The following is a 23,091-nucleotide window of genomic DNA, read 5'->3' as shown; positions in this document are numbered from 1 at the left end:
AAATCACACGACTTACTGTTTGATCTCAACTCAGTTTCCACTTCCCTAATGTCTGAAGACCGATCAGCTCCCTCCTAAGAGTGCCGTGAGGATTCCATGAGATGAAGCTTCCAGAGTTCATAGCACCGTTTCTGACACAGAGCTCTAAATTAATAATAGCCATTACTATGAATAACTAAAGAAAACGCTAATAAGTCAGCATTTTTTTACCCAAAATATTAGTGAAAATTAAAATTTGAAAGTGACGTCCAGTACTGAAAAAGGAAGAGCTGGCACTCTCACAGACCACTGGTGGGAGTGGACATCTGTAGTCTTTTTAGATGGCAATCTAGCAATATGCCTCAGAATTGTTAGAATGCTTACAGAGTCTTTGGAAATTTTTCCTTCTAGGAATTTATCCTAAGGAATATCACACACACTATAATGAAGGACCAGGGTCTTCAGGACAAAATTGTGTGCACAATAGTCCCTCTTTATCTGCGGGGAACACGTTCCAAGACCCCCATGGGTAATATCAAACTCCATGTGTACTATGTTTTCTCCTATCATACGTACCTTTTCACTTAGCGGAAGCACTCCATGGCTTCTCTTTGTCATGTTCGGATTGCCAGCACCATGATGATTGAGCCTTGGAGCCGTTATTAAGTAAAATAAGGGTTACTTGAACACACTAACTATTATTTACAAGAGTCGATCGGGTAATCTAGACGGCTACTAAGTGACTGACAGGCGGTATCAGATCCAGCGTGGATACACTGGACAAAGGGATGGTTCACGTCCTGGGTGGCACAGAGCTAGGCATTACTCAGAATGGCACGCATCTTAAGACTTATGAACAATTTATTTCTGAAATTTTCTGTTTTATGTTTTTGGACTGCAGTTAACCGCGGGTAACTGAGACCTCAGAAAATAAAATCACGGAAAAGGGGGGACTATTGTAAGTTGAAACTTGGAAATAATCTTATGTTCAACAATAAGGAATTGATTAAATAAATACGGTACATTCGTACTGTTAGAATTTTTTTTTTGTTATAACCAGAGATTTGTTCAATTTGCTTTTAAGTAAGTGAACACTGATTGGAATACTAATGGCACAGAAAGGAAGTTGGGAGCCTTATCCACAGTTATGCTTCAGTGGAACCAAAAACATATCTCACAGGAAGCGCAAGCCCAAGTCATCTGTTAAGACTTCCCAAAGACCAGAATGAAATTAAAGAACTGAAGAGTCATGCAGGAGCCCGCAGCCTAAGGAAATAGAGTATTTGTCCTTTTCTCCTCGTGGAATTGCTAATCCTGACTATCATGACTCAGCTACTATCTAACTGCTACTACTGTTCTTACCAACCAACTACCTTACCCTCAACTATGTTATTTAGCTACTAGTAATCATAACTTTCCCTTATTCCTGGTATCTGCTACTTTATTTCCCTCCTGCCAACCTTTCCCATGAGGATCTTCTTTCTTCTCTTCCCATGTCACTGACCAAATCCTACAATATGTTCAATTCTCAAAATAATACAGTTGGTCATGTTAGTTGCTGTCGTCTCTGCCAGAGCAAGCTCTTGTGGCAGGCCATCTCATAGGTTCTGGGTCACTGCAATGACTGCTCTTAGAAAGGTCAGAGGTTGCAACCACGTGTGGACTAAATCTAGCCCAAAGACATGATTTGTTTGGCCTGAGCTTTGTTGGCCCACACAGTGAGGAGACCTGGGGATTTTGTTTAAAAATAGAAATGTTTAGCTTTGCTTGAAAATTCAAAGGTCTGGGTAATATTTAGTCTATTTCTGGATGGCAACAGTTGGCAAAAACTGCATATTGGTCTCCCCCTTGAGACAGGGCCCGCTCTCTCCAGTTCTTTGCAGCCTCCAGTGAGTTCTCTGTTGTCTCACGCCATCTGCCTGCTTCCTTGCTGGACTCCATTGGCTTTTGAGTTTGCAGACTCTGAGGTAAGTGCCCTCCTCTGCTCCAATCACTTGTGACAGGAGTGGTAGAGTCACGTGATAAGAAACAGCTCCCTGTTTTTCATAAGAAATGATGTGGCCCTGCTCCCTCAAGAGAGAGCCATGGATAGGAAGCCTTCAGAATGGAGCTGTGGCTGTGACTGGTGTTCTAATGCTTGGCTTATCCATTACACAAATAGGGCAAATAATGTATTTCTATAAATATCAATGTCGTTTATTTATATAGAGATATGGTTACGATGTTTTGTGAAAGAGCAGATTCAAGTCAAGACAGTAGCCCAGCTAGATATCAAATTTGGAGGTAGTGAGAGAATGGGCAAAAATATTCCATTATTTTATATGGAAAAAAAAAATATGTAATCTGTTTCGAGCCCAACCAACTTTCCAAAATTTACTTAAGTACTCTTAAACAGCTATATAATAACATTCTCAAGGGTTTCTACCTACATATATTATACACAACATTAACTACATCATTATTTAATACTTCATGGGCTTTTTAATGGATATATTTTCATGTAATATGCAGTAGAAATTAGTTTTCTTTGTATAATGCAACAAGCATATACTATAATGTAAATTTTTAAAAATACTATATATTTGGAAGTTACATAATGCGTGCCAATACCATTCATTAAATAAGCAAACATGGAATTTTTTAAGTGATTATGAGATAAGGAGCAGGTTAGGAAGAGATAGATGGAGGCTGCTGTTAGGGAGACACTGTTGCTGCTCAGCAGTGGGTCAAGGGGAGTGGGAATAAGCTAGCAGAGAGCCAGCGAAATGGCACACACCAGCAGTCCCCTAATTCCAGTCCCGGGGCCTTGAGGACACTCATCTCTTTTTAACTTCAGTCTAGAAATGGATGGCCAGGAGCCATTATCTAAGACGGTAGGTAATGATGGACCCCCAGAATAAAACAGAAGTGCAAGAACAAACCTTTTATCTGCATAATTCCAAGTTTTCTAAAGACCCTGCACCCGCTGTTTATCGTTCCTCTTCCTGCTCTTCCTTTGACCTGAATGAACATCCAGCTGAACAAGTCTCTTGGCCGTAAGTTGTTTGTACCATCCACCTCACTAAATCTAGCCTTCTTCACAAGATTTAGAATTGTTGCTTTGCGTTAATCACTTCCCCCAAACCTTGGAAGTCAGCAACAATCGTGGGGCTAGTTACTCCCATACATCATTTATTGTGTGTTATGATACATGCCAAGCCCAGGTGATAAATGTGAAGACCTTCTGAATGTCAAAACTCTTCCATAAATCCTTCATCGAAGCGGTGTTGCCGGCATCCTCAGACCGTATATCAGCATATAAGCGCCACATACTGCATCACCATCTGAAACAACTGCCTTGTAGCGACGCTCAGGTCCAGAGGCTACAATAGTGACCGAATGCCGGGAGGCGAAAAGACCCCTGTGAACTTATCTCCGCAACTGTCAACAGCAGAAGGACATCTGGGAGACTTGTCTGTTATCAAAAAAGCCTTGGTTGCAAGTTCTCCATCCTTGCGTACTCGTTGATAAATAGAGACAGCTCCTCATGTAATTACTGCGCACAGCCTTGGTCACCCAGTTCTAGGAGTTGAATGTCATTAACAGGCATTTCACTCTTCAATAGTCCTTAAAAGGCATGGGGGGGCGGGGGGTTGAAGTGATAACACTAGCAGAAGTTTCAACTTAATATCACATTCACTTTAAAATGGTGTTAGCCTTTTTTATATGGTTTATGTTCTGACACTTCTGTCTCCTTTTCTGAAATGAACACACAGGATTGCATTCGTTTCCAAAATAGCCCAATTTCATCAACGTTAAAAATTTGCTTTGCAGTTCAATCACCTTTGTCAATAGTGTTCTGCAAAGCATGGGTTCATCTACTTTCTTTGCAGGCTTTTTAGCATTCTTAGAAGACATTTTCTTATAATAATATAGGGAATGTGATGAGATGATGCACATGTTTAAACTGTGCAAGCACAGATTCAGTATTATCAAAAGAAAAGCTGAGAATCGACTACAGCATGCTCCCCTGAATTTGTGCAGAAACGAAACGGTTTTTGCTGCTATGAAATGTGGATTTCTTATAAGTTTTCCTTTCAGATAGTGAGTTTTGGGGAAATTTTTATAAGTCTTTTAAACAAAGATTTGGATAGTGAGATTCAATGGCAAGGATTATCTATAATAATAAAAGTATAATATGCTAATTAGACTGGATGTCCTTCGGGACGACCTTCCAGACAAAGCCAGGGCTGTGAGGGAAGCCTGAGTCCCAGGTGCCAGAGGGAAGCTGGTACCGGCAGCCAGGGGAAGGAAGGCCTACTCTTGCACGAATTTCGTGCATCGGGCCACTAGTCCATTGTAATAATAAAAGAATATAAACCAAGGTTAATAGTAACTATCCCTGAAAGATGGGACAGAGTAATTTTAATAATTTTTTATTTTGCTCATCAATGCTTCTCGAAAATGAGTTGGTATCAGTTCTATAGTTTAAATGGGGAAGATAGATAAATCAATAAGAATAAAACACCATCAACCTGGGCTAGCAGAGTACTTCACACCTGAACCACATTGTTTTGGTTCTCAAAGCAGAAAGGCACTTTCACAATATTTCCCATCCACTTGTGTGGCAGAACTCTATTGAAAATGGAACAATATATTACAATGGGACTCCTTTTTGTATCCATTTCAGCAGAGGCCACCCAGAATCGGAGATCCAAACAGTAGATGGATGACAAGTAGAGCAGGTGTCAGGAACTGGTCTTTCGACTTCAGCTCAACACCATGTCAGAGGCAGAGGAAGAAAACCTGCAGTGCTGTGACATTTTCCCTTCCTCCTCCCTTGGGAGGAAAACGGATGTTTCCCATTTACCTCAAGGTTAGGGGCTTTAAGGGGAACATTTACCGAGCTTGACAAATGTGAAGGGCACAGGCACTGCTGTGCCCTGAGGCAGCTGCAGGGGGCGCTAGCGACACTTGCACCAACCGTGTGGGCACAGCACTATCAATCAAGTAAGATGCTTCCTGACCCTGACCTCCTCTTTTCCCAAATAAGAGGAATCTAGGACAGCTTAGTCATAGGGGTAAGAAAGGCAGGTGTAGCGCTGGCTGGTGTGGCTCAGGTAGTTGGAGCCTTGTTCCCGCACACCAAAAGGTGGAGGGTTTAATTCCCAGTCAGGGCACATAACTATGTTGCAGTTGGATCCCTGGTCAGGATGTGTGTGGGAGGCAACCCATTGATGTTTCTCTCTCTCTCCCTCACTCTCTCTCTTAAAAAAATCAGTAAAAATAGATAGATAGATAGATAGATAGATAGATAGATAGATAAAATATACCTCACTTAAAAAATAAAATAAAAAAGGAGGGTGTAAGGAAGGAAAGAAACAAAATGTCAAGACCTGAGAAAATACAAGATCCAAGACGATGCCCCCTCCCTTGATCACCATAGACTTCCAACCCAACCTGTGGGAAAAGAAAAGTTGAACTTCAAATAAAGCTCATAGTTCTTATCATTTTGGTGGCCTGAACATAATCCTATATAATAAAAGCCTAATGTGCTAAGTGTCTGGTCATCTGGTTGTTCATTCAACCAATCAACGTGTAATATGCTAATGACATGCTAAGGCCGCTCAACCACTCGCTATGAGGTGCACTAACCACCAGGGGGCATATGCTCCAACCAGTAGATTAGCATGCTGCTAAGGTCCGTCCGATCGGGACTAAGCGAGATGGGCTGGGCACACCCTGGAGCCCTCCCATAGTCCCTCCCCAGCTGGTCAACCTCCCACATCCCTTCCAGGCCCCGATTGTGCACCGGTGGGGTCCCTCAGCCTGGCCTGCACCCTCTTGCAATCCAGGACCCCTCGGGGTATGTTGGAGAGCCGGTTTCGGCCCGATCCCACAGGCATAAAAGGCTACTATGCAAATCAATCAAACAGCAGAATGACCGGTCGCTATGATGTGCACTGACCACCAGGGGGCAGATGCTCAATTCAGGAGCTGCCCCCTGGTGGTCAGTGCACTCCCACAGTTGGACATCCCCCAAGGGCTCCTGGACTGCGAGAGGGTGCAGGCCGGGTGGAGGGACACCCCCCCCAAGTGCACAAATTTCGTGCACCAGGCCTCTAGTAAGGATTATAGAGGAGTCTAGTCTATGGACTAAAAGTGAAAGGAAACAATTTGTTTTCTGAGAATGATACAAAAAGCTCAAGAGACTGGTCCTAAATTTCACAAAAGGAGTGGGGAAAACCAACAGGCATCAAATGGATGCAGGCTGTGGTGTAGGAGTGGGAGAGAGAACAAGGGTGCTTGTAATTGTGCCCTAGAGAGTTCTGTTTGTTCCTATTATTACAACTCCCGTATGCGTCATATTGCTATAGTTACTACAACATCATACACTGCATTAAACACACCTTCCCCACCAGATCCCACAGGAAGTTAAGTTGCCCCAGCCTTTATTCCAGCAACAGTTCTCCTCCACATCAAACTGTTTTTATTTTACAGGCACTGTGAATCAAGGGATTGGTCCTGCTGGTGGAGGGACTGGTTTTTGTTCCGTTGTTAGAACATTCAGAATAAAATGTGTGGCGAACATCTAACAAAGGCACCAGACACTCTGCAGGCACTTGCGTTGAGTACCAACCTCAGCCCTAACATCCTCTCTCCCAGGACTATTCTTTTTGCCACTGTTTTCTACCTTTTTTTGGGTTTTGTTTTTATGTAAAACACCTCAAATCCTTCCCATAATATGACAGGGTAATAAATATATTTATCACAAATGTCTATAGACCTAGCTTAGAATAATTTGCACTAAAATTAATCTGAAACATAATTAAACTCTGTTCTAATAATTATGAAGATGCTTTTGGGTCTTGTATTACCTTAAGGCCAAACATGTGAGCATCAATTATTATTGCGCTTTAAGTGTGCTTAACCTGAGGAGTCTAATTAATGAGGGATCTAATAACAAAGTGTTCTCTGTGTTACCAGCCTAGGGTAGGTGAAAGGTGGAGAATAATATCCTGAAATTATCTTCTTTAATGTTTAGGTATTTGTAAGTCATATTTCTATTCATCCATATCTAAGACAGTTTTAAAGAAACAAATGCTTTTTTTACATGCTTTTTAAAAGTCATTTTTACACATTTCTGCTTTTACACACACACACACACACACACACACACACACACACACACGACCAAATTAGGATTTCTAGTTCAAACTGAAGCTTAAATAGTAATGATTACCCAATGAAGACTCTACTAAGAAAGAGTGAAGAAATCATGTGATAAAAGTGGACAAAAGGGAAAATTCAAAGAGAGAGATTTTTTTTTAAATATGTTTTTGTTCATTTCAGAGAGGAAGGGAGAGGGAGAGAGGGATAGAAATATCAATGGTGAGAGAATCACTGATCAGTTGCCTCCTGCACGCCCCACACTGGAGATGGAGCCTGCAACTGGGCATGTGCCCTGATTGGGAATCGAACCATAACATCCTTGTTCATAGGTTGACACTCAACCACTGAGCCACACCAGCCAGGCTAAAGGAGAGTTGTGAACACGTTTCTAAAAGACGGAAAGAGGATGAAGCCTATTGACGATAAAACCAATTGGGAAAGCAGGGATCTAGAATTCACAGAAGGAAGAAAAGGAGCAAAAAGGAGAGGTGATGTCAGAACCCCAAAGGCTCCAAAATCAAGGTCAGAGGTAAGGAGGAAGACAGGAAGATAGGGAGGGGGCTGAAGAGAGATTAATTAAAATTTCTCTACTCAACAACACTCTAGGAGTGTTGTGGTTGCAGGGACAGGTGAGGGGGAGAAAGCAAAATGGAACATAAGAAGACATTTACAAGAAAGTCAAGTCCCAAAAACCATGAGAACTACAGTGTGGTATGATTTTGAGCAGCTGGAGGAGGGCTTGCTGAGAAGAACTGGAAATCATTGGAACTGGTTATGAGGACCATTTGGCTTTGACTGGTACCAAGGTTGAAATATTCAATGTATAACCCTAACGTATTACTTGTCTCTACACTGGAGAGTATTCACTTAGTCATAATCATGCAAATGCTGTGCATCAAATGTTGAACCTTTGAATTAAACTATTAGCCAAACTGGAAAACTTTAAAATGTTGTATCACAGAACGTATGTTATTGATTTTGACAATACAGGATTGTTTTTCAGTGCAGTTTAATGCTCTCCACCAGGATCTCCAGCTCCCTCTGTCCTCCATGAGGCCCTCTGCCCAGGGCACTCCTCACACCGGAGCCCCAGACTCTGTGCCTAAGAGATGCCCACCTAGGCACCACCCTTCCCAGTCCCCATGGCCGGGACTTGGAGGGGCTGCGTCTTCACTTCTGGGACCTGGGAGCAGATAGAAAATAGGGCTTCCTCTGAGGGAGGAGAGCCACAGAGTGAGAAAAATAATCACTGAGCTCCAGAAAGTGAATAAGATGTATATTGGGATGAAAAGGGGAAAAAAGTGTTAGATGCAGGGGGACAGCAGATATATGGTGAGAGTGGAAAGGTGAGGTGGAGGGAAGGCTAGGTGTTGATACCTCCTCTGTGGGGGAACAGCAGGGCACAATAACTAGCACAGATAACAGAGCCATCCCAGCTCTACCACCCACTAACTAGTAACCGTGTGTAAGTTATGTAACTGCTCAGTGCCTCAGTTTCCATGTCTAAAAAATGGGGATAATTAACCTCTTTCATAGGTCCAATGTGAGAAAAAATGAGTTAATGTACAGTGTATACAAAATGTTTAGACGTTTCTGTTATACAGTAAGCACTCAATAGATGTTTAACATTAACATCATTGGGAGCTATTCTATGCTACCTCAGTAAAATAAAAAAATAACTTTAAGCATTTTTAAAAATATATATTTTATTAATTTCCGACAGGAAGGGAGAGGGAGAGATAGAAACATCAATGATGAGAGAGAATCATGGATTGGCTGCCTCCTGCATGCCCCACACCAGGGATCGAGCCCACAACCAGTGCATGTGCCCTGACCAAGAATCGAACCGTAACCACCTGGTTCTTAGGTCAACGCTCAACCATTGAGCCACACTGCCTGGCAACAAAAATAACTTTCAATTGAAGGAAGAGAAGCAGAGAAATTATACTTCTTAGCTTCTTGGAAGTTCAGCAAATAAATATAATGACTAAAGTGGATAGTTGAAGAAAAGCAGTGTTTTGTATTATTTAAAGTTAAGGAGGTAACTGTTAGTAACACTAAAATTAGAAATCCTTATAAGCTTTTATTATTTTCCTAATCAAGAACTATACAATTTTTCATTTAAAAAATTAAGTGATAATAAATTTGGCACAAATTAATTCTATAAATGCTGAAATCAAGAACACCAAACAAATCAAGCTGAATCTATTCCTTTGCAAATGAATTCAGTCTGAAAGATATATTTGGAAGTTAAAAATAACCTCTCAGCCAACAATGTTTCCCCAAATCTGTGCCACACTTTCCAAGGTTATAGCAGTGCCACACCTCTTGGCAGGGAGACACAGATCCTGGGGAGGTGCAACATTAGTGCCCCATGTCACAATTCCAACTCTACATGTTATCCCGGCCTTTTCCTCCAGGCTCACGTGCTGCTTCTCCAGTTCCAGCATGTGGGTGCCATTTCCTGGAGGGCTGAAACTCTCTCTGTAAGACATGGCTTCCCAGATTCTCAGTTTCACATTTCTTGCAGGCGGGTGATCTGCAAGGTGTCGTTTCCATCAGTAGCGAGAAGACTGCTCTTTGGACCATTCTAGCATGTCAGAGCTGACGCCTTTTTATCTCTTTACCTGCCACTCCTTCATGCAATGCTTAAAACCTGCATTCTTCCTAAGGTACACCTGACAGGAACATGTTACATTAACACGTTCTGAGAGGAACTAAAACCCCAAAGGTATGTAGACAAACACGGAATGTGGTTATTCTTTTTCTCAGTGATATAGTTGCTTCACTTTCCCTAATTTACAGCTTTCATATAGATATGGGAACAATTCCAAGTTTTTGAGTACCTGTTATCTGTCCAGTTCTGTGCCAGAAATTGATAATCTAGCTTAACAGATAAATTACTGTCCCCCTCAACAAAAAAGTAACAGAATATTAATTCTATGGTGAAGGTAAACATAGGGTGCTGCTGGAACATGTATGAGGAGAACTAACCTGGCCTGAGAAAGTTAAGCAAAAATGGAGAAGGTCATTCCAGGGAGGGGATACAGCATACACAAGAGCCAGAATGAGAGTAAATTGTAAAAGTTCTCATCACACATGAAAAATTTTGTAACTACACGTGGTGATGGATGGTATATGTGATCATTTGTCAAATATATACAAATATTGACCATTATGTTGTATGCCTAAAACAAATGTCAATTATATCCCAAAAATAATAAATAAGAAAAAAATAAGATACTAAGTGGAAATGCAGTGAGTTTAGAAATAAATTTCGGAAAAATTATTTTAAATAGTATCACCCTGGCTGGTGTGGCTCGGTGGGTGGGCATCAAGCCATGAACCTGGTCAGGGTTCAATTCCGGGTCAGGGCACATGTCCAGGTTTTGGCTTGATCCCCAGCAGGAGGTGTACAGGAAGCAGCTGATCAATGGTCCACTCTCACATGGATGTTACCCTCCCTCCCTCTTCCTTCTTCTCTCTAAAAAATCAATAGGTATTATCATCCAGGAAAAATAAGTCTCTGCAGTCATTCAAGATTCATGCCCTTTAATAAGAGTTTGTATTTACATAGGCCTGTACCTTTCTCATTAAATTTATTCCAAGGGATTTTATAAACTTGTCACTATTGTAAGGAAAATCTTTAATGTGTTGCTTCAAATGCAAACTGGATATAGCCAACTTGGAGAAAAGCTTTTAACTTTTGTATATCTATCGTATAACCAGCCAAATACGTAACTGTTGCGGTGAATTACATTGCTTTTGTATGACTAAAGCAACCTTGCATTCCACAGATAAACCCAACTTAATAATGATGCATAATCTTTATGTGAACACACTTTGCTTAGAATAGTAGCAATTTTAGAATAGTTCCACGAGAGTCTTGAATGAGGTTAGATTACCATTTTCCTTCCCTGTTCTATCTTTATATATATAAAATCTCAAGGTCATGTTAAACTAAGAAATGGAAAATATTTGCTCTTCAGTCTGTTTCTTGAATTTTGAAAGTTGTTCATATTATGTCCAGATGTAGATCATACCTAACATTGTTTATTTGCTCTATCTCTCCCTCAACCTTGAGATGTTAATGTTATGGGCTTCTCAAAACACTGAATAAAACAATAAATTACTATGAACTGTATAAATATCACAGGTTTAGTAATAGAATGCTTCCAGCAGCACTTAAGTAACTGCGTACCCCTTCCTCATTTTTACCCGTGGAGGCTATACAGTATATGTTGGTTTTTAGGGATATTATACTTTCTTGCTTTTCTTTGAATGTTTGCCAGTTAGCCCTTTGCACTCACTTGCTTTTTTCTCGATTCCTTTATTCTACTCGGGATTTAATTTTTTAAATACCCCAGATTTTACAAAGCGCAGCAGTAGAATAAAAAACTGGAGTTTCTTTTCATACAAACTTATTTATTTGGATTTTTTTATATTTCAAATTATTGATACATTCAATAACCGTCACACTCGACATCCGAGTGCAAAAGGTTAACTCTCTAACCTTACACAATAGAGTATCACTTTGCCAATTTTTAAATTTTATCTAAGTGAAATCATATAGTGGTTACTCTTTTATATCTACTTCCTTACATTCAATAATTATCCAGGTCACTGCATATTCATTAGTTCATTCCATGCATGACCAAAACACTGTATTATCAATCTATCTAATAAAAATTTCTGATTTTTCAGTTTCAGGTTATTATGTGTTATATAGCTATGAACATTCTTATACATGGATCCTTGTATTCATATGCCTACATTTCTCTGTAATAAACATCTAAGATTCAAACTGTTAGGTTTTAAAGTATGCATATCTTAAAACCTCATTGGTTAATTTCCAAGTGTTTTGAAAATGGTTACACAATTCAGACTCCTACAAGCAATGGAAGAGACTTTTCTGCTTTCCATCTGGGCCAAGCTAATATGGTGCATGTGCAATGAATGGTATCTTATTTGTACTTTCTTATCCTATATAATAAAGAGTAATATGCAAATTGACCATAACTCCAACACACAAGATGGCCGCCCCCTTGTGGTCAAAGATGGCCACCCCATGTGGACACAAGATGGCCAGCAGGGTAGGGCAGTTGGGGGCTATCAGGCCTGCAGGGGAAGGCACTTAGGGGTGACCGGGACAGCAGAGAAAGGAAGTTGGGGACAACCAGGCCTGCAGGGGAGGACAGTTGGGGGGGACCCAGGCCTGCAGGGAGGGCAGTTGGGACCAGGCCTGCAGGGGAGGGCAGTTAGGGGCGACCAGGCGGCAGGGGAGAACAGTTAGAGATGACCAGGCTTGCAGGGGAGGGGAATTAGGGACAATCAGGCTGGTAGGGGAGCAGTTAAGCATTGATCAGGCTGGTAGGGGAGTGGTTAGGGGGTGATCAGGGTGGCAGGCAGAAGTGGTTAGGGGCAATCAGGCAGGCAGGCAGGCGAGTGGTTGGGAGCCAGCAGTCCTGGATTGTGAGAGGGATCCCAGATTGGAGAGGATCCAGGCTGAGCTGAGACACACACACACACACACACACACAAGCACACAGCCATGCACAAATTTTGTGCACCGGGCCTCTAGCTATGTATAAAAACATTTCTTAATAAGCTTAAAAAATCCATTTGAATTTTCATTTGTGAAATGCCTGGTTTTCTATAAGGATGTTTGATTATTCTGTTTGGTTCTTTTTGTATTCTGGATATGAGTCCTTGTCAGTTACATATATTATGCACATGTATTCTGTGACTTCCACTCTTACATCTTTTCAAACTAGTAGTTCTTGATTTTAATGTAGATTTATCACTCTTTTCCATTATAATGATCTTAAAGGTGTTAACATGTTTAAGCAGTCTTTTCCAACCTGACAATTACAATACTCTCCTATATTATCTAGTGAAGTATTTATATTTTTACCTTTCAGATTTAGGTCTATAATCCCCTTGGAACTAATTTTTGTATAGAGTATAAAAAAAGAGATTATTTTTTTAAAATAAAGATACCAATTTTTCTCAGAACCATTTATGGAGTAGACTCTTTTCCCACTGTTTGTTTCACTTTACCTGATTGTGATCTATTATTGTGTTCAGTATACCAAGATCTCTATATTCTCACTGTCTTCATTTCTACACTTTATAATTAACCTTGTTTCTGACAGAGCAGGTCCTTGTACTTCAACTGACTGGTTATTCTTAACCCTTTGTATTTCTGTATTAATTTTGGGAACAATTTATCATGGTATACACACATAAAAACTGTCAGTATTTTAATCAGCTTTGTTTGAATCTATAGTTTAATTTGGGCAAAACTGCTATTTTTCAATATTGATGTATCCAATCCATGACTATGATAAAGCATCTCTATTAAGGTGTAAATATAAGTCTATAGTCTTCTCTGTAAAATCTTGTATATCTTCTATTAGATTATTAAATACTTCAATAATTGTTATGCTATTGTGACAGGTAATTTAAAATATATATATTTTCAACATGTTTGTGGCTGTTGTCAAGAAATACAATCCTATATAATAAAAGCCTAATATGCTAAGTGTCTGGTTGTCCATTCAACCAAAGCATAATATGCTAATGATATGCTAAGCCACTCAACCGCTCACTATGACATGCACTGACCACCAGGGGGCAGACAGTTGACCAGTTGCTATGACATGCACTGTCCACCAGGGGGCAGACGCTTCGAATGGTAGGTTAGCTTGCTGCTGGGGTCCGGCCGATCGGGACTGAGCGAGACAGGCTGGACATGCCCTGAAGCCTTCCCACGGTCCCTCCCCGGCTGGCCAACCTCCTGTGTCTCTCCCCGGCTCCGATCATGCACTGGTGGGGTCCCTTGGCCTGGCCTGCACCCTCTCACAATCAGGGACCCCTCAGGGGATGTTGGAGAGCCAGTTTCAGCCCAATCCCACAGGCCAGGCCGAGGGACCCCACTGGTGCACGAATACGTGCACCGGGCCTCTAGTTGATAATATTTGTATATGATTTTTGTATCAGATTTTAACCTCATAACTTATCTGTGTACATCCAATATGTTTCTAATGTCATACCTTATGCCATTTCCTCTCACTTGAAACACCACATTTTTTGGAGGGACTCACAGTTCCATTCCCAATAAAATGATAAAAGCAGTGTAATTTCTACCAGAAAAATGCATATGGGCACATAAACATAATTTTACATAACTATCATAAAATCCACTATTCCCATTCTGCAAAGTAGAGTCCAGATTAAAAATTATAACACAAAATACACTCGGGTCTTAAGTATTTATTTACAAAGTTCTTACTAATACAACTGCTTTTAAAATATAGCAATAAAGTGGTACATACATGGTATAGAAAAAATCTATATAGTCAGTTAAACTATTAAGAAGATAACCAAGAACTGTTAAATGACAATTAAATGTTTGTAGTAATCCCTAAACAGGTAGGAAATAAAAATTAATTTATTCGTAAGAACTTGATTATTTTGTATTGCTGACTATAAAAAAAAAACTATTGTGAAAAATAATATCAAGGCTTGAAAAATATTTTACAACAGCAAATAAATGTATTTCAATTTTACATTTTATATGGGACGACAATAAAAAGTTGACCATACACATATCCATGTAATATTTGACAGCAGATTAATAAAACTAATGCCAGTTTTAGAGTTATTTCATAAAGAGTATAAACAATCTTTACTACGATTTCCCCATGGTCATCCTTCAAAATAAAACCCCACACACTATCAAATTAAATCAAGATTTGATAGTGGCTAAAAATCACCATAAATATAGGCTCTGAAGCAGCTACAAGTATACACCAATATCATGTTAGTGCAAAATATACATTATTCTTTTAATCTTTCTGTTCTTATCAATCTCCTTTAACTGTTATTCTTTTTAATAAGGGCAAATCTTTTTAAATCCGCACGCTAGATCTTAAAGACACTTGAGAATAAATTAAACTGCAAATGGAGCAGTTAACTACTTCAAACAGCACATGTGAAATAAGACCCCAATATTTAATCAGTTATCTATGCAGGTTTTTAATATAATTAGGTACTGTGATATCACCTAATTTCTGCACAAATTGAGATACACAAATATGTATTTCCAAAATTCATTCATGGGCACTATACAAAGAAATCCACAGCAATATTTGGCATCCACCAATGAAATTTATTTACTGTATATGTCAGGTTGCAGCACTACTGGTATCATGAATAACTTAAGATATTGGTCTTCAAATGAAGGATTCAAGCAAAGAGAAAAATTACATCAAAATCAATATAATCTTTTAATAAATTAACATGGAAAATGTAAGAGGTTAACTTTACTCTTTCAAGAAGAAAATCAACTGGCATAGTTTAGTGTTATCTATCTTCTTTCCGGATTTCACCAAGTGCTAATGACAAGTACCATATAAGTCAGTTCCTTATTTGCGTATGAGGTGTTAAGTTTCTATAAATTAAGATTTTTTTTAAGCTTCATATCAAATGAGTTGTAGATCTACTTAAAGTATGACTTCTCCTTTCAAAGAAGGAAGGAAGGGTGACAAGGGAAGGCGATGGAATACCCTGTAAAGATAAGACAAATATTTTATATTTAAACTTTTTCTTTTTAAAATTTGTAACATACAGTTATGCATCATGCATATCATTTTTACATTTCACAAAATACCATAACAATTAATTTAAAGACATCTAAAAATCCTAAACTCTGTAAATAAGCAAAAGAATTTAAAACTGGAGGGGAGGAAATTTCAGCATTCTGAAAACAAAACAAATGGATTCACTAGTTAACTACATATCAACTCACTGGAATAGATATTGGCTTACTGCTAGTAGTGGTACCTAACTTCTATGAGATATTAATGAATCAGTGTTTCAGGTTATTAAAAAAATTACAAATTAGTAAGCAAGTTTTGAGGTAAAAAGATAAACCCTAGTGGTTTCTTCTTAACTTAATCATAAAGCAAAATTAAGAGAAATTATTTTATGACAAATAAAAATTTTCTAAAATTGAAAGTCATATACTCCTAAAGAGGTTTTGGATTATGTATACAACCTATATTTATATATGTATGTTTGTGACTTTGCTCCACATAAAAATTGAGCCCTAGCTGGTTTGGCTCAGTGGACAGAGAGTAGACCTACTGACTGAAGGGTCCTGGGTTTGATTCTGGTCAAGGGCACATGCCTGGGTTGTGTGTTCAATCCCTGGTAGGGGGCATGCAGGAGGTAGCCAATCGATGATTCTTTCTTATCATTATTGTTTCTCTCTCTCTCTCTCTCCCTCTCCCTTCCTCTCTGAAATCAATAAAAATATATTTAAAAAATAAAATAAATTGAGCACAACAGCAGCACTTCTGTTAATAGAGATTATTCAGTTACTAAGCTGTCTAAATTTGTTTCAGAGGTCAAAGCTAAATTTCTCATAAGAGCTTTTAACAATAACAAATAGGCATACACAAGAATACAAAAAAACCAACAGTGAGTATAAATCAAAATGAATTACAAAGAAAGTTAGTGTTTTATTTTAGTATATATGAAAGGCTATGTGTAACTAGCCAACAATGTTCTCACCTACAAGGTAGCTAAATGAAGTGTTTAAAGATCTGTGTTGATCAAGTATTACCATTCAAGTGATAACAAAGCAATGATTTAAGTAGAAAGTAAAAAATTTTTGATTTTCTATATTAAAAGCATAAATTTTATAAAATGCCATAAATCTAAGATTAAGAATCAGATTTGGAACATGAATCCACTTTACATGGCAATTATTATTCTTTCAAATGTTCACTTTCATAAATAAGAAAATTTCTAATAGTATTGATTCTTTTTCTGAACTTGAGCATAATTACCTTGCAAAAATATTTTTATGTGCCAATCTGCAATAAAGCAGTTATAAAATTGTGAATTCAAAAGTCCCCACCCACCTAATAAGTAATTTAATGGAGTAAGAATACTTCCTTTTTTCACAAATACAAATTTCAAATAGCTAATAAGCTCACATTAAACTTGAGGCTTGTTTCCATTACTGGTTGGTATTATCTCTTAATTCTTCACAAATACCAAAGATGACTTGGATAGAACTTTTTTTGAAATTTGAAAAATCAATATTTTCTTTCAGTGTCTCACTAACTCGTGAGGCAGAATGACGTATAGATGGGAACCAGGAGTTTTGAGAGCGCCCACCAGTAGAGTATGAGCACTGAGCATAAACATGCTTAGTAAATCCAATTGTACTGCTTGTGGAAACTGAATGGATAATCTGTCAGAACAGAAATAAGCAATGGAGAAAAGGACATGAATGTCTGAAAGATATTTTAGGTACTTCTTATTTATATTTATATTGTCTACATAAAAGTGACAAAACCACAAATAATATAATTTAACTTACTAAAAAGTTTCTATAAAATCCAGTTACTTTCATTTGAAAAGCAATGTTTATAACAGTTACTATAGGAAATAAACAAGGGACAGTTCTTTGGCCTTCAGAAAGCTTATAATCTATTTTAATAAAGAGATGCTTATTGTTTTTTGTCAATTTTAATATATTTTTCATTTCATTTAATATAGTAATCAAATTTCTATGCATGTTTATATTATCAGCTAAGTATTGGAAACTTAACCTTGATCAAATACCATTATAAACATGCTCTGCCCTGGCTGGGTGGCTCAGTTGTTTGGAGCACCCTTCTGCACATCAAAAAGTTGTGGGTTCAATACCCAGTCAGGGCACATAACCTAGGTTGTGGATTTGATCCCCAGTTGGGGCACGGGGCATGGGACATGGGGCACCCACAGAAGGCAACCAATCGATGTTTCTCTTTCACATCAGTGTTTTTCCCTATCTCTAAAATCAATAAAAACATATCCTCAGGTGAAGATTAGAGGATTTAAAAAAATCTGTATAGACAAGCTCAGAGTCAGCTGTAACTCTTTGATGTATTAACTAAAGACTTAACTAGCTTTTTTTTTTTTTTTTTTTTTTTTAAATTTACTTGAGGGTATTACAGATATGCTCCATTATTCCCCATTGCCCACACTGCACTGCGGCAGCCAGCCAGCCTGATCCGGGCCCCAACCAGCCCCCAATACCCTCATCAAGGGCAGGGCCAGCTGCCAACCATTGTGGCCCCTCCCCCCAATCAGCTCCAACACCCCAATCAGAGGTGGGGCTGGCCAGCCAACCACCCACAGCCCCGCCCAATGGGCCCCCATCGGGGCAGCCAGCCTGACCCCACCTGTGCACGAATTCGTGCACCTGGCCTCTAGCATATGTATATAAGTTCTTTGGTCATTCTCTGCCCACCACTCCCAATGCCCCTTCTCTCTGAGATCCCTGTCTGTGCCATGCTTTCATGCCTCTGGGACGATTTTGTTCATCAGTTTATTTTGTTCATTAGATTCCAAAGTCTGTATAAATTTTATATAATAAACAGTAACCACTTGTAAAACACTAGAGCAGCCTTGGGGGTGACTACTCACCATGAACTGCCCAATTAGGGATTTATGATTTATTACAGCACCCCTTTTTGTCCACAAGATCCAAAGTCCAGAGTTCAAGAAGGGTATTAATGGTGCAGGAAACAGCCCATACAAAGCCTCTAGGTGGATTAGCTTAGAGTTTTTTAAGGAAAGCAAGAAAGCCAGTGTGGCTGAAATAGGGTGTGTGTGTGGCGGGGGGAAGACATGCATTAAAGGAAAGGGTGGAGGAACAGAGTATGCTGCCTTGGAGAGGTCTGATATTCTAAGGGTGGAGGGAGATAAATGAGGAGCTGGGAACAACAGGGGTTCTCTCTAGCAGCCATGAGTAGGGTGAAAGAGGATGGGGTGAGGGGAGCAAAAAGAAAAATAATTACTAGAGCTCACACTGTGTGCCAGGGACTGACCAAAGCACTTTGCATAAATTAACTTATTTAATCCTTACAACTCTACTTTAGATTCATTTTACAGATAGTGAAATTGAAACAGAGATCTTTAATAATGTATCAAAAGCCATAGAGTTAGTAAATAGCAGAGTTGGGATATGATCACATGAGTTCTAGAGTTCATGCTCTTAGCTACTACTCAAAATGCCTCTCACTATATAATCACATCATGTATGTGTGTGTGTGTGTGTGTGTACTTAGTCCTTATAATAACACCATAAAGTACTATTATTAATCTCTTTTCCCTCATCTGCAAAAAGTGGGGATAAGAGAACAAGAAACTTGCTACAGGACACATAATTGAGTAACAGTCACTTGCTTTTCTTAACCATAGTAGTTAGGTTAATAATTTTATAATCATACATCACTCATATATCTAATGACAGCAATAAATGTTAGAAATGTCCTTAATATTTATTGTCTAACTAGAGGTCCAGTGCACGGGAGGGGGGGGGGGTCTCCTCAGCCCAGCCTGTACCCCCTCCAATCCGGGACCCCTCAGGGGATGTCTGACTGCCGGTTTAGGCCCGATCCCCAGGACATCCCTCTCACAATCCTGGACTGCTGGCTCCTAATCGCTCACCTGCCTGCCTGCCTGATCACCCCTCACTGCCTCTGCATGCCAGCCTGGTCGCCCTAACTGCCCCCCGCTGCCTGCCAGATTATCCCCACCTACCCCCTCCCTGCCGGCCTGGTCGCTCCTAACTGCCCCTCTCCCCCGGCCTGGTCACCCCTTACTGCCCCCCCTGCCAGCCTAATCACCCCCAACTGCCCCCCCTGCCAGCCTGGTTGCCCCCAACTGCACCCCCCTGGCCTGGTCTCCCCTAACTGCCCCCCTACCAGCCTGATTGCCCCACGCAGCCTGCTGTTCAGTTGTTTGGTCATCCCTCACTAACCCCCCTGCCAACCTGGTCACCCCACGCAGCCTGCTTGTTCAGTCGTTTGGCTGTCCCTCACTAACCACCCTGCCGGCCTGGTCGTAGGCAGCCATCTTATGGGGGCGTCACGGTCAATTTGCATAGTACCTCTTTATTATATAGGATACTTCAGACACCATTGGGAATTTGTATTTTTCAGAACACATTTAAAAATATACATATGAATTCAGAACACATATCATCCTTTGAAGTCTACAGTTTCAGAAATTATATTCTTCTCATCACAGAAACAGTAAAAAGAATAAAACTCAGTCTCTGTTATATTGCTGGGGCCAATGTATATAAACAGAACCATTGCTATTTATGTTAGTAAAGTGAGAGGCCAGATTGAAACACGCTTTTTTCTTTAGACTTTAGAACATGTCTCAATCTGAATAAAATTTCTTATCAAATAAACTACATATTAAGTATGTCTCTATTTCTAGTTCATTAAAGTGATGTTTTCTCAGTTATCTTTACCTAACAAAATATGTTAGAAGTTAATAAGTATAAAAAAAAAAAAATGGAGATATTAGATTTCCATCTTTAAAATTGGCACATTCCATACCAACTTCCATAAGTGTGAATAAGTCATTAGTCCATCAAATCAAAGTCACTTACTGCTAATGATGATGTGCTAGACATACGACTCATTACGTGCTTGTCATTGCTGAGAGGACTTCTTCCCTCCACTGAACTTTGGGATGTCATAAGAGCCCTTCGTAGAACTCTTCTTGGAGTTTTGGAGAAAGAAAATGCTCTTGTAACCTAGAATTTTAAGAAGTTACAATTAAGCCTAAAGAAGTTTAATATAACTGATCAGAACAATTATACATAAACAAAGCCAAATACACAAAAGTGTTTGTACAAATAGTATTATCATAGATTTAGAATCTCTTTGGACAAAACACTGAGAAAATGTAGTACAGTAATAGTCCTCACTCAACGTTGTGGTCCTCGATATGTTCTGCGACTTCAAGTGAAATGATATAATAAAACCAATTTTATCAGAGGCTAATTGATATAAACAAGAGTTAATTTCCTATAGCATTCTCATCATCATTATAATGAAACAACGCTGAACATTATTTAAAGACCTGCTGTATACTCGCATTCTTAGAGCACAACAGTCAAATGGGAGAAAAAAAGTGCAAGGATAAACCTGGCATGGGAGAGAAGAAACGTGGCTTTTTTGTGTCTGATTCCACTAAAACTTAGTTGTGAGATCTTTAACCCAAAGCCATTTGAACCTCAATTTCCTTTTTGAAGAAGTGAAGGAGTTAATTTGACTCCCCATTTAACATATTTATTTACCATATATCAAACATGCTAATCTTGGGAGATATAAAGATGATTTAAAAAGTACAAAGCTTCCCTTCAAAAGCAAAAACTTGTAAATCTAGCAATAGAGTATGCCTGCAAATTTCACCTAGACTATTAATATACCTTTTTTTCTATTTCTAAAATGCCCAATATTCTTACGTAGTCCTCAATAAAGTAAGCAGGGAAGTTATCTCTGGTAAGGTAAGTAGGGAAGTTATATCTAGCATTATACTATGGTCAGGATCTCTGTCGTGTGCCCTTTGCTGAACAATATCTGAGGCGATATTCAAGATGAATGCACACAAACTTACATCTACAACACCAACAATACATTTCTACTGAAATAGAGTTCATAGAAGTATCACTATAAAAAGAATATGAAGGTAACAGGTTGTTATAATTACTGTACTAAAGAATTCACTAAACTAAAACTATTATCTCTGTGGGCCATTTCCTAAGCCCTCAAACTAACTTTGTTTTATAGACTACCTTTACACTGATGTTTCTGGCAATATTTTAATGTAGTCTAAAAAATACTTTTTGGAGATATGTTAAATAATAATGCCAGGGACTCACCCTTTTTGAAGTCTTTTTTATTGCTCTAGATGCTCTACTCAATGTACTGTCCATATCTTTTGTATTTACTTCAAAGGTTTCTGGATCAGCAGTGTAAATAAGATTTTCCTGTTCAAAAAATAAACATTTTTATTATTTTAAAATAAAATTTTAGAAATATACAACTGTTTTAAAAAATCAAACCTTTAAGCACTTATCTTCATATGGGAGTATATATAAAAGAAGCTACTCAAGGTTTTTGACATACTTGACATCATTTCTATTCTAAAATGTATTAATTTAAGGATAGTGGAAAATAAACACTCAGTAAATAAAAAATCCATTGCAAGGACAACGGAGACCAAAGCAACTGGAAATCCTATATCAGGCGTCCTCAAACTACGGCCCGGGGGCCACATGTGGGTGTTTTTGCCGTTTTGTTTTTTTTACTTTAAAATAAGATATGTGCAGTGTGCATAGGAATTTGTTCATAGTTTTTTTTAAACTATAGTCCGGCCCTCGAACGGTCTGAGGGACAATGAACTGGCCCCCTGTTTAAAAAGTTTGAGGACCCTGTCCTATATAATAAAAGACTAATATGCAAATAGACCGAACGGCAGAATGACCGGTCACTATGATGCACACTGCCTATAAGGGGTCAGACTCTCAATGCAGGAGCTGCCCCCTAGTGGTCAATGCACTCCCACAGGGGGAGTGCTGCTCAGCCAGAAACCGGGCTCATGGCTGGCGAGCGCAGTAGCAATGGCCTCTCCTGCTTCCGCGGCAGCGTTAAAGATGTCCGACTGACACTTACACCAGCTCCCCATGGGTCTAAGCCGTCAGTCAGACACCCCTCGAGGGCTCCCGGACTGTGAGAGGGCACAGGCCAGGCTGAGGGACCCCACCCCCGCAAGTGCACAAATTTTGTGCACTAGGCCTCTAGTATATATATAAAATCTTACTAACAACCCTAAAACTAGTAAGTTAGAAATTTAGCATAATTTACATGCTTAAGAATAATGTCTGCTACAAAATCAGTATCACAAAAATTAATTTAATTAGAAAAACCAAATCTACCCTGCTTTCTCTATCAGAAAAAAGACCCTCTCTTTTCTACTTGATCTACTTGCTAAATGACTCAGTTGCTTAATCTAATCGTACTCAGGTAACTGAGTATTTATAATTATCAGTATCTTTTAAAAACAATGTTGCAATTTTTTCTGAGTTTTGTGTTT

The 23,091-nt window shown here is 39.1% G+C and overlaps 1 protein-coding gene across 2 annotated transcripts in view; it reads right to left on the bottom strand.

The window, feature by feature from the left end:
* Positions 1 to 9,534: 9,534 nt before the first annotated feature.
* Positions 9,535 to 23,091, bottom strand: part of ECT2 (epithelial cell transforming 2) — a 62,732-nt gene continuing 49,175 nt past the window's right edge. Inside the window, exons 22-25 of one of the 2 annotated variants that reach the window (XM_054711249.1) lie at positions 21,878 to 21,985; positions 20,600 to 20,746; positions 17,139 to 17,398; positions 14,670 to 15,702 (exon numbers count right to left, since the gene is read on the bottom strand). In XM_054711249.1, coding sequence (XP_054567224.1) covers positions 17,162 to 17,398; positions 20,600 to 20,746; positions 21,878 to 21,985 — 492 coding nt within the window. In that variant the 3' untranslated portion in view covers positions 14,670 to 15,702; positions 17,139 to 17,161. Of the gene's footprint in view, positions 9,671 to 14,669; positions 15,703 to 17,138; positions 17,399 to 20,599; positions 20,747 to 21,877; positions 21,986 to 23,091 lie in introns of those variants that run through there. The other variant, XM_054711254.1, reaches the window with a different exon arrangement.

This window comes from Eptesicus fuscus, chromosome 3, assembly GCF_027574615.1.
Source record: "Eptesicus fuscus isolate TK198812 chromosome 3, DD_ASM_mEF_20220401, whole genome shotgun sequence".
In the NCBI taxonomy this organism is placed as follows: domain Eukaryota; kingdom Metazoa; phylum Chordata; class Mammalia; order Chiroptera; family Vespertilionidae; genus Eptesicus; species Eptesicus fuscus.
The sequence above is the reverse complement of the archived record's forward strand: the minus strand, read 5'-3'. Positions and strand labels throughout refer to the sequence as shown.